Source organism: Eschrichtius robustus, chromosome 1 (assembly GCF_028021215.1).
Source record: "Eschrichtius robustus isolate mEscRob2 chromosome 1, mEscRob2.pri, whole genome shotgun sequence".
Lineage (NCBI taxonomy): Eukaryota > Metazoa > Chordata > Mammalia > Artiodactyla > Eschrichtiidae > Eschrichtius > Eschrichtius robustus.
The window spans coordinates 91,983,462-91,997,533 of record NC_090824.1 but is presented as its reverse complement, the minus strand read 5'-3'; the positions used below and the strand labels follow the sequence as shown (position 1 = coordinate 91,997,533).

Below are 14,072 nucleotides of genomic sequence, written 5' to 3'. Positions count from 1 at the left end.
AGACTCCCTGACTTCAGACTATACTACAAAGCTGCAGTTATCAAGACAATATGGTACTGGCACAAAAATAGAAACACAGATCAATGGAACAGTATAGAAAGCCCAGAGATAAACCCACGTACCTATGGTCAACTAATCTATGACAAAGGAGGCAAGGATATACAATGGAGAAAAGACAGCCTCTTCAATAAGTGGTGCTGAGAAAACTCGACAGCTACATGTAAAAGAATGAAATTAGAACACTCCCTAACACCATACACAAAAATAAACTCAAAATGGATTCGAGACCTAAATGTTAGACCGGACACTATAAAACTCTTAGAGGAAAACATAGGAAGAACACTCTTTGACATAAATCACAGCAAGATCTTTTTTGATCCACCTCCTAGAGTAATGGAAATAAAAACAAAAATAAACAAATGGGACCTAATGAAACTTCAAAGCTTTTGCACAGCAAATGAAACCATAAGCAAGACGAAAAGACAACCCTCAGAATGGGAGAAAATATTTGCAAACGAATCAACGGACAAAGGATTAATCTCCAAAATATATAAACAACTCATTCAGCTCAATATTAAAGAAACAAACACCCCAATCCAAAAATGGGCAGAAGATCTAAACAGACATTTCTCCAAAGAAGACATACAGACGGCCACGAAGCACATGAAAAGATGCTCAACATCACTAATTATTAGAGAATTGCAAATCAAAACTACAATGAGGTATCACCTCCCACCAGTTAGAATGGGCATCATCAGAAAATCTACAAACAACAAATGCTGGAGAGGGTGTGGAGAAAAGGGAACCCTCTTGCACTGTTGGTGGGAATGTAAATTGATACAGCCACTATGGAGAACAATATGGAGGTTCCTTAAAAAACTAAAAATAGAATTACCATATGACCCAGCAATCCCACTACTGGGCATATACCCAGAGAAAACCGTAATTCAAAAAGACACATGCACCCCAATGTTCACTGCAGCACTATTTACAATAGCCAGGTCATGGAAGCAACCTAAATGCCCATCAACAGATGAATGGATAAAGAAGATGTGATACATATATACAATGGAATATTACTCAGCCATAAAAAGGAACGAAATTGGGTCATTTGTTGAGATGTGGATGGATCTAGAGACTGTCATACAGAGTGAAGTAAGTCAGAAAGAGACAAACAAATATCGTATATTAACGCATGTATGTGGAACCCAGAAAAATGGTACAGATGAGCCAGTTTGCAGGGCAGAAGTTGAGACACAGATGTAGAGAACAGACATATGGACACCAAGGGGGGAAAACTGCGGTGGGGTGGGGATGGTGGTGTGCTGAATTGGGCGATTGGGATTGACTTGTATACACTGATGTGTATAAAATTGATGACTAATAAGAACCTGCAGTATAAAAAAACAAACAAACAAAACAACTAATACTAAACTTTCATTGGGTTATTTGTATGGAAATATGTTAATATAAATGTTTCAGACATTACATGAAATTTCTAAAAATCTTATATGTTCTGGTATAATGTTATAAGTCATAATCCTAGTTATTACTTTAAAATGTATATCTCAGAAATAACTAATTGTCCTGTCAACTGCATATTATGAACTTTCATCAAATCTTTAACCGTGGTCATTTTTAAGTCTTCTGTCATTTACAGACAGTTCTGGGTGTAGTCTGATGCTTTTGCAAATATGTTCCTATAAAAGGGTTTCATCTTCAAGAAATTCATGGAAAAGACTCTGACAAGTACAGGTCTCTGGTAACTGACTGTACTGCTGAAATGAATGAATAAGCATTTTCAGACCTCTAATGAAAAACTGATGAACTCATAAAAGTGCTAACAAAATATCAAGATGAAAAAAAAAATTAATTACATGGGACTGAGTGAACTGATGAGGATAATTTTTGTGACTTTCTGTTTGAATTAAAAAAAAAAATCACACAAGGACTCAGAGGCAAAGAATATACAAATCAATTTTCACTGCAAAGTAAAGGAGCTGTTACAGTGGAGGATTACTGGACTGAATGTCAATATTATGACATAGTATGAGTGTGTTTCATGTTAGGTAATTGCAATCATTGTTGCTTTTGTTGTGGTCATCCATGTACAATGCTTGGTGTCAGTCTATTTATCTTGTAAAAATAAAATACAGTGTGTGTGTGTGAAAACAAAAAAAAAGATACTCTGTTGTCTAGTGGCTGAGCATTCATTGCCTTGCTGGTTTCCAGGAAAGCAGGCCCCTAAATCACTCAGCACAGACCCAACAATTTTTTTTTTAGGGCCCATTAAAAATTGCTGGGGTTTCCGCTGCCAAAATAGCCATTCATATATATCTGAATAACTTATGAATACAATTTATATATAAATAAAGCATTCCAACAATTTTCTTTTCAAGAGTCATGAAATCTGTACTACGGCCTTCTGAGACCCAAGCAAATTAAAGATGATAGGATTGTTAGGGAACCATTGGCTGAAACTGCCCACCCTGGCCAGGCACAACAATAACAGATTTGCTTAAGTCTCCCACCTCAGGATGCTTCAAAAGAACACACAACCCGTGAAGGGTCCAAAAGCAACCCAGGGAAAACCCACAAGGTGTCAAGAAGGGGAGGAGACACCAGTCCATAATACGTCTTGCCAACCTCCCAGAAACCCTCACGATGAAAACCATTGTGACTGAGAGATGCGCGCACCACCCGGAAGGGCCCTGACTGGACCAAATGAAGGCACAAGCAAGATGATTGGCCAGAAACGACCTGGAAAGCTAACCCCACCACCATAAAACCTGAGACTGCAAGCCACAAGGCAGAGCAATTCTCCTGGGTTCCCTTACCCTGCTGCTCTCCACTTGAGTGCCCCCTTTTCAATAAAATCTTTTGCTTTGTCAGTACGTGTGTCTCCTCGGACAATTCATTTCCAAGTGTTGGACAAGAGCCCACTCTTGGGCCCTTGAAGGGGTCCCATCCAGTGACAGGATGACACTAGCAATATATACAAGGACAGAGATTTGTAAAATTCAGTGGTAAGAAGAAAAACAATCTTATTCTGGACAACCTTTTAGTTAAATCATTGAGGTGAAAAACGAATATAAAGAACCTTCTTCTCTGGACCAGACTTTGTTAAAGAATCAGAAACCCCTACTCCTTTTGGGGCATGTGGTTGTGAGCTGTTGAAGCAACCTGTTAAAGGTAGAGCCAGCTTCAGTTTCCTGAGATTAAACCAGGCTGAAACCAGGTTTACAGACAGCACAAAAGTCAGGTGCAGGGCCTCTTGTCTCTGTTGTGGAGCTATGCCTTGGGGAATTATGCCTTGGGTCAGTTATTAGCTGTCTCCTATAACTACTTTGTTTAGGGTAATATTATTTATAGAACCTTGATTAGATAAAGATTAAGAGAATTATAAAATATTTAGGTATTCATCCAGCCCAACTCGTTCATTTTACAGATGGGGAAACTGAGGAAGACAGTCTCTTCAAGCTATTTGGACTTATACTAACACTCTCCTCAAAGTTTTTCCAGTGTCTGCCGAGTTCTAAAGCCACTTTCACATTCTGGGTTTTTGTTATGGCAGCGCCTCACCTCTGGTAACAAAATCTGTATTCATTATCGATCACAGTGTAACAATTACCCGAAAATTTAGCAGCTTAAAATGACAGGACTTCCCTGGTGGCGCAGTGGTTGAAAATCTGCCTGCTAATGCAGGGGACACAGGTTTGAGCCCTGGTCTGGGAAGATCCCACATGCCGCAGAGCAACTAGGCCCGTGAGCCACAACTACTGAGCCTGAGTGTCTGGAGCCTGTGCTCCGCAACAAGAGGTCGCGATAGTGAGAGGCCCGCACACCGCGATGAAGAGTGGCCCCCGCTCGCCGCAACTAGAGAAAGCCCTCACAGAAACGAAGACCCAACACAGCCAAAAAATAAATAAATTTAAAAAAAAAAAAAGATAAACATTGGTTATCTCACAGTTTCTTAACTCAGGAATTTGGAAATGACTTAGATGAGTGGTTTGGTTCAGGGTTTCTCAAGAAATTGCAGTCAAGATGTCAGCCAGGGCTGCAGTCATCTGAAGGTCTGGCTGAGGCTGGAGGATCTGCTTTCAAGGTGGCTCACTCACATGGCTATTGGCCAAAAATCTCATTTCTTTGATGCCTGTTGTGGCAGAAGGCCTCAGTTTCTCACCTCATGGGTCTCTCCATGGAACTGCTTGAGTGTCCTCTTGACATGGCGGCTGGCTTCCTTCAGAGCTAGTGATCTGAGAGAGAGCAAAAAGGAAGCGACATGCACTTTATGACCTCATCTAGGAAGTGAAACACCATCACTTCTACTTCATTCTATTCGTTTGAAGGAGTCACTAAGTCCAGCCCTCAGTCCAGGGAGGGAAATAAAGCTCTACCTCTGGAAGAGAGGGGTATCAAAGAATTTGTGAACATATTTTAAAACCACCACAAGTTCTCTCAGAGCATTTGATCTAAAGAGAATTAAGTGGAAAAGGAGTTCTTAGTAGCTTTGATGATATGGTAAGAAAGGAATTCATCTAGACTCAGTCTGAGGCTACTGAACCAAAGAGTAGTCATGACACAGAAGTAGTTTGACTCTGAAATTTACGAGGAAGTTGGGAAAAGTAAGGGTCAAGTCAGTTTGTTGCAACCTGTGCATGTGTCTCTCCCTCTTAAAGTTACATTTGAATTTGCATATCCACATCTCAATACTAACAATATAGTATATATACATAAGGGTAACACAAATACATCTATTTTCATACTATTTGACTACTGTGATTCTAGAAAATATTCCACCCTTGATATTAGACCTTCTCTCAAGCTTCACATTCATTCCCTTCATCCAACATGTCCATCCCCTCTACCTCTGAGCTCAAGAGGAAACACCTATGGGTGTGATGTGAGGGAAGAGCCTCTCCCCCTAGATTAGTCCCCAAGCCCCAACCTCAACCACCAGACCAGGGGGCTGAAATCCTCTTCTATCTCTCCTTTGAATTAAGACTTTTGTCAATAATTACCCATTTACACCTCACCCTTCTAAAAGGAAGATGCGATTATGTCCCTCTTCTGCTTAAAACTGGAGACTTAAATGGTCCCACAATGCTTATAAGAGAGCCTCTGTGCATAGAACTATATCCAGTCTCCTGGGATAAACCATAACGGAAAAGAATATTTTTTAAAAAGCATGTCTCTATGTGTGTAACTGAGTCACTCTGCTGGACAGCAGAGACTGCCACAACGTTGTAAATCAACTATGCTTCAATTAAAAAAAAAAAAAAGCCTCTGTGAATTCCTGACATTCTATCATAGCTGCACTATTTTGGAGAACAAGCCTGTAACTTTCAAGGGATCCCCAAAGCAATAAGTTATCACAAAATGTCAAGATCCACCAGCCTCCAGGATAAAGCCCTGTCTCAATAAGGGGCAAGAGATTCATCAATTTGTCTCCAACCTTGCTCTCTATTAAGAAAAAAAAAAAATGTTGCCTGCCGTTCCAGTTCTACAAGGATCAGGCCATCAGCCACTGCAGTTGCCCACAGGTGCCCTTAGGGGAATTCAGGATGAAGAAACAAAGGAAACATTCTATGCTTTGGGTACAATGGCCTTTAGATAGTTAAGATGCATATCTAAGAAAAATTTTCAAATGAATTCAGATGCTTGCATTTTCCCAGACACAGAAAAGCACTAAAATCGCTAACTTGAGATATCTGTTTGTTGTAATTAGCAGTAATCTTTTGATGCTTGACTACGTTTTCCCAGCAAAAAAGCTTATATATATCCTAGCTCCTCCCTTACCTCTTTGGAGCAGTTCCTCAGAGCTATCTGAAAGGCTGTTTCCTGGGCTATAGTCCTCAGTAAGGTCCTCAGATAAAACTTAACTCACAACTTACATTGTGTGTTTTTCTCTCAGTCCACATCTCCATCCACTCTCCCCTCCATATCTTACGTCACAGCTTTATCTTTCCCTGTGCTGTTTGTTCACACTTCCTGGCCTTTGTTTCTGCCTTTCTCTCTGCCTAGAATACCCTTTCACCTTCTCTGCCAGGAAAACTACTCTGCATGCCTTGGTACCCAGCTCAAATGTCATATCCTGGAGGAATGAATGATTTAAGTTCCAATATACTTTGTATGTATATAGCTGTAATTACTTCTTCACTCATCTGATTAACCCTGCACTGACATGATCTCTGAGTAAGAATGTTTTATTTGAATTTGTAACATGATCTCTGAGTAAGAATGTTTTATTCGAATTTGTATCTCCAAGGCCTAGCACAGGTCATACTAGGGACTACTATTTGTTAGGTGGGTGGATAGGGGTTAGCCTGGACCATTGCCTGACAGAACAGGGACCCTTCTCCCTCTGAGCATTTCTCTGCAGACCCACTACAAACTGAGGACCATCTCTTCTCAGTCTGATGCTTTGCTCTCTGGGCTCTGTAGTGAGCTTTGTACTTTTAGATTTCACTGACCAGTAAAATTTCAAAAGTAATTTTGGAGACCAAAATAGGATTGCCAATTTTTAATTTTTCCAAATTTAAAGACTTTAAAAAAATTATCACCTACTTTTTAAAAAGTCACTGTAACACCTCAGAAGTAGGAAGACCATAACTTAGCGTAGACAACAGTTCTTTGAATTAAACACGTTTAGCCTTTTGAAAAGCCTACCACATCAACCTGATTTTTTCTCATTCCATGATGAAAAATTCATCCCTGTTTATGAGCTCTAGAATAATGTTTGGAAACCACTGATTTTGACCTTTGCTTCTGAGACGTGGCTCCTGCAATCTTTTTGACTCAAGAATGAGTTTTAGGCCTCATGACAGGAATAGTCCTGTAGGATCTTCCCATGGCTTTTTTTTTTGTGGGTGTAGACAGAAGTACCTGGGAACAAGAGACCAACTAATGTATATTGAACACCTCTATGCTAGTCACTTGGCACGTATATGAGGTGCACCATCTCAGTTGACAAACTCAAGAATGCACAAAAAAATGCAATTTTACTTCTTTGCTTACCAAATTTATTATCTATCCAAGTATGTTCAACCTAGTGACACAAATACAATGTTAATTCAGGGTCCCCTCCTCCCTTTCTTTCCCTAGGGGTTGCATCTCTGATCCAGGGGGCTGATTTAGGGTGTCAACGGGGCTGGATTAAACCTCCCAAGGTCTTAAGCACTGAAAAAATTATGTTGCCTCATATGTAACTGGAAGTTTTTTAAATAATTATTTTATAGTTTATTTTTTCCCAACAAAGTTCTGGTGGGTTTTTTTCATCCTGAAATTGATCACTTCACTGCTTTTTATTCTTTCAAAAAATTTTCTTACTTTCTGGGTGGATGTTTTGTTTTCCTTGTGTCCTTGGCAAGTTCTTGACCTACCTATAGGGTCATCTGGTCCTGCTCACTGGCCCTCAGCATCCACCTGCTTGTACTGGATTATATTGCAGGTCCACGCAGGTTGCCACGGAGTCCTCCTCACGCTGTCCACACAAGACTGCCTCATATCTGAAGGCTCTTTATGACACATGTGGGCCACTCTGGGTTAGAGTTTATCTTTTTAGTGTAAAACTTCCATCCCTATTAAAAGGCAACACTTACTATTATCAGTCATCTTACTTTGTACAGACAAAGGAGCTGAGGGGGTACATGGGTGGATAATAGGCAGGGAACAGGAGGACACTATATCACGTTATTTTCCATTGGCACACATTCTTTTGTTTATTTTTTATTTAACATTCCTTTCTGATTCCTGCACTAGACTATAGGTCTATGAGAACAACCCATCTGTCTTATTCATTACTATAACCCCAGAACCTAGAACAGTGCCTAGCACATAGTAGGCTGTTAGTAAATACTGTTTATCAAATGAACGAGAATGAATGAGATAAGGACAACACAAAGAGGTAGAAGGGGATCAGAATGAGGGTGCCGGAAGTGCTGAAAATAAACTTCAATTATTTTACAATTCTGGAAGTTTATGTTAGCTCTTCCTTGGAGAGTTTCCTTCCATTGCATCAAGAGATGTCTCTTCTACAGCATTCCTTGTGTTGTTTTCTGACTGTTGCCTGTGGACTAGCATTTTCTTTCAGCTGGAAAATAAACTATTTTGGGCAAGAAGGATCATATACAGCTTTGCAGCTCCCCATGAGGTACAGCACTTTAAGAGCTAAAATATGCTAGTTTACTGAATGAATGAATGACTGGAACTTGAGTCCTAAATATCCAGAGAATCCCTGAGGAATGGGCTCACTGTTATAGGGGCTAAATCCAAAGTGGTATCTTCTAGGCTAAGTTTTATCCAGCCTCAGCATTCTACATCCACTTCCTGGGGTGCAGTACCTCCTAGTGGAAGTCCAGGGCTGCTTCCTCCTTCCTAGATGCTCCCAAACATGGACCCTCGGTGACTCCCTCCCAGAACTCCATCTTCTCCTCCTCAAAACTTCAATGGGACTTCCCTGGTGGCGCAGTGGTTAAGAATCCGCCCGCCAGTGCAGGGGACACGGGCTCGAGCCCTGGTCCGGGAAGATCTCACATGCCGCGGAGCAACTAAGCTCATGCGCCACAACTACTGAGCCTGCGCTCTAGAGCCTGTGAGTCACAACTACTGAAGCCTGCACGCCTAGAGCCCGTGCTCCGCAACAAGAGAAGCCACCGCAATGAGAAGCCCATGCACTGCAACGAAGAGTAGCCCCCGCTCACTGCAACTACAGGAAGCCCGCGTGCAGCAACGAAGACCCAACGCAGCCAAAAATAAAATTAAAAAAAAAAAACAACCCTCAATGTCACCCTCATCAATGAAGCCCAGTAGACGATGAGGCCCAGCAGACTCAGGCAGGTCCTTTCTAGTAACCCCAAGTACTCACAAGGTAAATAATGAAGGGCTGCATCACAACCAGGTAGTCCTCTAGAGCAGACCAGCACCTCAAACTTTAAGGTGCAAATGAATAATCTGGAGAGAATCTTGTTAAAATGAAGGTTCTGAGGCAGTAGTTCTGGGTTGTGGACCAAGATTCTGAATCTGAACTAGCTTCCGGGTGACACCAAAGGATGCTGGTCCAGTCTGTACTGCACCCCTGTGGTGACTGGCAGTTACAGCAGTAGCAGCTCCCAGATGTACCAAGTCTGACCAGCAAGCCATGGGGTTCATCATTTACGTAAACACTCTGACACTTATGAAGTACATTTCTCCCCTTCAAGGTTTGTCCCTTGAAGGTTTGCCTGCCTCTTTCCTGGTGCTGAGACCCTAGAGAAAAGCTCCGACCTCCAGCTGGAAGGGGTACGGGAAAGGACACATTCCCAGAATCAGAAACTGCAAAACGCGGTTTAAATCAAGAGGTCAAGGGGAGGGAACTGACTGACTGCTCAGAGGGTGTCCCAGAGCAGCCAGAGTCTCTAGCTCTCAGCTTTGCCAGCCTGGAAACTCCATTTTGTCAGTACACCCAGAGATAAGCAGACTCAAGGGAAATGAATCATACCAGCCAGACCCTTAAAAGTCTAAACCAAATGCCAACAGTAAGAAGAACAAACGCCAACTAATCAGAAACTTGTTCAGAGCAATACTTTCCCTGCAGGAATGTCTACGTGGGCTGGCAAATCATTATCAAAAATCTGTTTGGGGGCCTGAAATCAGAGCAAGGGGAATCGAGTGAGCGACCTCAGAAGAGGATATTATGACATTTTGATAGCTGGATGCACCCATCTCCATGGATAATTGCATACCTGCCAAGAAGGTCAGCAGTCAGAAGTTAGGAGAGCACCTTCCCCTTCTGTTACTCTTCCTGCAACTGGGAACTTTCTGTTCAGATTTCTTTAGTGCATTCCTGCCCTCAAATACACTTCAGTTGCCTTGGATGGATGTGAATGGCTAGAGTGGGTTACCTCCATTGACGTATGTTTGTAGTTTTCATTTTCTTGGTTGACTGTTTTTACTCAAAACACTCTCAGGAAGTGACTGCCCCAGAATTTCTCCCCAGATTCTGAGAGCAGCTCATTGCCCAGCACTGAAGCACCAGCAGGAGAGGAATGGGGGTTGGAGGGAGGGCCATCAGAGAAAAAGCTGGATCCTTTCCTTGCTTCCCACCCTGACATCTTACTCTAGGCTGCAGATTTAAAAAACCTTCAGTACAGTTATTTGGTAAGTGGTCAGGGCAACAGAAGTTGTCACATTTCTGTTGGCTGGTTCTTTTTTTGCTGGTGATGTTGATTTTCTATACGTATAACACTTAAATCAGTGTCCAAAGTCTGGCAAGTTCTCAGGCTCACCTTCCCTCATTCTATTCTCTCGTGGTCTGAGCTGTCCTGTTGTGTGGCTTTAAAGTCATCAAACTTACGGAAGTGGGAGTGGGGAGACCCGGAAAATTACAGCCCTCCACAGTTTCTTGCTTTTACAGGCTGTTCAGTAAGCCTCTGTTGACAGACTGTCAGTAAACGGAGCACAACCCCACTGCAAAGTCCATCTCTCCCAGGAATGCTTCCTGACTTGCTCTGCCACCCCCAGGTTCCCTGGGAGAAGCTGGAGAGGCTCATTGCTCACTAAGTCCTATCTCATTCCTTCCTTGACAGTGACACAGCCGCTGCCAGCCACCTGAGAGCCAAATCCAAAACATATTTCCATTTTCGCCTAATGCCTAAATGACAGACCTAAATTTGTTGAGTCTGGATTTTTTAAGTGCTCATAAAACAAAGTAACAAATAAAATCTGCTTTAAACCTGAGGCAGATTAGGAAAAATCCTCAACGAGAATATCCCTCTCACCCAGGAGGCTGTGGAGATGGAGGCCACAAAGTCCTCTTTCGCACCCTCATAGTGGCTACGGGAACCAGCACCTCCAGAGCAGTCAGATTTTTCACTCGTCACACTGTATTGTCTACTCTGCACTCTTCTAACGCTTAATAAATGTTTGCACAGTATTCCTATAATCCCTGCACTCCAAAGTACTGAAGTTTTAGCGAGTGTGAGGGCTTTTTAGAAAACCCAATAGATGACTTCACCACTGACAGGGGCCAAATGAGGAAAGATAATGAGTACAACACGGAATAACCTCCCCCAGATTAAACAATCATATAGGAAGGAAGATGACGATTGGCTGATTCACTGAAGACCCCGCGTTCACCCTTTGCCGCGTTATAATTTTGGCCCTGACCTAACGTCAAGCAGCAGCTGGGGCCTAACCGCCGAAGAATGTGGCTTCCGGAATCTAAAAAGGCGCCCCTGCCGTACCATTGTTCCCACAATGCCGTGACTCGGATTCGAACCGAGGTTGCTGCGGCCACAACGCAGAGTACTAACCACTATACGATCACGGCGAGCTACTGGGACGCCGCGAGGGGCGCGTCATTGAGTGTCGTCCTCGTCTAGGTGGCTGCCACTCTCGCCTTCCCAAGCCGCTCACTGTCGACCAGGCCCCTCTGGCCCTGGCGCCCAGCCCGAAGTGGAGTAGGGGCGCCGTGGACTCCGGGCCGAAGTCTCTGCTGGTCGTCCGCACGGCCCGTGAAAGAGAGGACATGAAAGTCCTCTGCAAACTAAAGGACTCCTAGGAGGCCAGGCCTACGACCGGGACTCTCCCGCAGCCTGTACGAATGTGAGGCCCGGGGGCCGTCCGAATGGCGGTTCCGGGGCCCTCTCACACCCACCGTGTCCTGGCGCTCACGCTATCTGAATGGGCTCTTGCTAGGAATGGGGCCGTCTCTTAAATCCCACAAGAAGTAAAATCAGTTCGGACCCAGCCGCACAACTTCCTTCGAGATGCGGAGTAAGGGGAACTCGCAGAAAACCCGCACCTCGGTAATGAAGCGGTGGGATCTCGCGGGCGGGCGAGGGCGGACGGATATCTAGAAAGCAAGTGTGCAGTGCGCCTGCGTTCCCTCAGGGAGAGGCGAGGTTAGAGATGGGCGGAAACCAGCAGTGACACGGCAAAGGGGCGGGGCCTTAAACAGAGAAGAGCTTAGACGAGAAAAAAAACCCTCGGGTCCCCAGTAGCTCGCCGTGATCGTATAGTGGTTAGTACTCTGCGTTGTGGCCGCAGCAACCTCGGTTCGAATCCGAGTCACGGCATTGCGAGAGCAGTGGCACGGCAAGGGGTCTCCTCCGTTTTTATCTATAGTTTGTAATAACTTTCTTGAAAATGGATCCCAATCTCCTTGTGACAGTTGGAAACGATGCTTACGCCAGGTCTCGCTGAATTGAACTTCGGGAGCATATAGGCTCCCTCTTACCCTGGGCTACGCACGTTATCATGCCCAGCCCAGACAAAGCACAGAACACTCATAAGGCCAATAAGTGTTATAATTGACATATGTACCGATGTCCATGGCAGCACTGAAAAGGGGCTCCCAATAATAGGAAGAGAACGCTTCAAAGAGGAGGTGACCTTTGAAGTAGCTCTTAAAGGCAGAAAGGGAATTTGTCAAGCAGCCAGGATTATCTCGTGTGCTACGGGCTCCAAAAGGAACAATCATAATTCCTCTTTGTAAATCTTCTCTCTTCCCCACCCCCACTACGCCCACAGGCCCTGGTCTGACAGGTAGCAGGCGCCTCTCAAGGACCTGTTGACTGAATGAAAGCAAGTAACTAGGGAATGGGAAACGACACTGAGGGAAGGCCACAGGATGAGCTGGAAAAGGTAGACAAATTTCCCGCAGTCTCGGGGGTGGTGATGAGAGGTGGAGGAGGGAGAGGATTCTATTCGTGTTTAGCAAGATCCCTCTGGCGGCTCTGAAGGGGGCCAGTAATTAGAGCAGACGACACTGAAGAGACCGGTGGTCTCTCTGGATTCACTCGTTAGAACCAGGGGTATGTTCTCATTTTAGCAAAAAGCCACTGCCTACTGTGGACTCGGCCTGGTTCTAGGCGCCATGGAGACGAGAGCACTGATGTACAAGAAGGAAAATCAGACCCAGTCCCTGCTGCGCCCAGCGACGCAACAGAGGAGGGCACCGGGTCCGGCGGGAGCCCTGCGGAGGGACGAGTCAGGGCCGTCGCGGGGATAAGAGAAACAAGGAAGAGGGTGCTGGAGGGGAGGGGAACGGCAGGGTGTGTTCATTGAGTCCCTTCTAAGTGGACAGCCCAGTTCTGCGGGCATCCACATTATCCATAGAGGCTGCCATTAGATCACTCCTGGGGGAATCAACAGGGAGAAGCCCTGAGGAGCGCCCCCCGGCAGGTTTGGGGTCGCTGGAAGGGTCTCGGGGCAGAGGAGATGGGCGTCCTCCAAGGAATGAGAGTTACACAGCTTGTGAACACTCAGCTCCGGCCAGTCCCGTCTCTGGATGCCCAAGTGGTACCCCCTAAACTCTTACATGGAACCCACCCTTTCCCACTGCCTCATCCCCACCTCCCGTGGCTAATGGGCCAAAACAGGAGAAAACCAGGCCAACTGGCAAGAGAGCAATGCGCCTGCGCATTCTCAGACCCGGCCTTAGGCCGGAACCCGCCCCATAGGTGGACCCTTTGGTGACGTGCAGAATGGGAAGGCCTTTAACTGTTGAAGAAGACAATCAGAATGAGCCGCTGACAGGTCCCCGGTAGCTCGCCGTGATCGTATAGTGGTTAGTACTCTGCGTTGTGGCCGCAGCAACCTCGGTTCGAATCCGAGTCACGGCATTGTGGGAACAATGGCACGGCAAGGGGCTTGTCCTTTTTTAATTCCCTTTTTTCCCCCCAACCCATAACACTTTGTACAAATCGTAACTCATTTTTTAAAAATGAAACGCTGCATCTCTCTACTCTGAAAACTGAAACACCTCTATGATCAGTTGTAACCCCTTACCTCCTGAAAAACATGGAAAATCAGTGTCTAAATAATTCTCCTACACCAACAAAACAGCGCCCCTGTGGCCTTGCTGTTTTTTTTCCTTTTCATACATTTATTTTAAAAAATGGTTTATTCATTATCAAATAGAGAATACATATGCACAAGCCCAGTGAAAAGTGTCTCCCTCTCATTGTTCACCCTATCTACCAATTATTGCCAGTCTCCAATATGTTTTTCTGTGGCAGTCTTTGTATAAATAAATATTTATATATGTATATATGTATGCAAATATATTCCCCCCTTGCTTCTTGCATAAT

At 44.4% G+C, this 14,072-nt stretch overlaps 1 protein-coding gene and 3 non-coding genes across 24 annotated transcripts in view; 2 read left to right on the top strand and 2 right to left on the bottom strand.

Moving 5' to 3' along the window:
* The window catches only part of SLC28A2 (solute carrier family 28 member 2), a 95,831-nt gene that overhangs the window by 74,274 nt on the left and 7,485 nt on the right, over positions 1-14,072 (bottom strand). For 6 of the 21 annotated variants that reach the window (XM_068550864.1, XM_068550782.1, XM_068550821.1 and 3 more), the window contains exons 1-2: positions 11,292-11,612; positions 4,184-4,256 (exon numbers count right to left, since the gene is read on the bottom strand). Coding sequence is in view for 6 of the 21 variants with exons in the window: in XM_068550837.1 (XP_068406938.1) it covers positions 4,184-4,227 (44 nt within the window). In the remaining 15 variants the exon portion in view is untranslated. The other 15 variants (XM_068550799.1, XM_068550848.1, XM_068550806.1 and 12 more) reach the window with 12 other exon arrangements.
* TRNAH-GUG (transfer RNA histidin (anticodon GUG)) lies at positions 11,237-11,308 on the bottom strand. Its single transcript has one exon. It is a non-coding gene; the product is annotated as a tRNA-His (tRNA).
* TRNAH-GUG (transfer RNA histidin (anticodon GUG)) lies at positions 11,985-12,056 on the top strand. Its single transcript has one exon. It is a non-coding gene; the product is annotated as a tRNA-His (tRNA).
* TRNAH-GUG (transfer RNA histidin (anticodon GUG)) lies at positions 13,533-13,604 on the top strand. The gene has a single exon. It is a non-coding gene; the product is annotated as a tRNA-His (tRNA).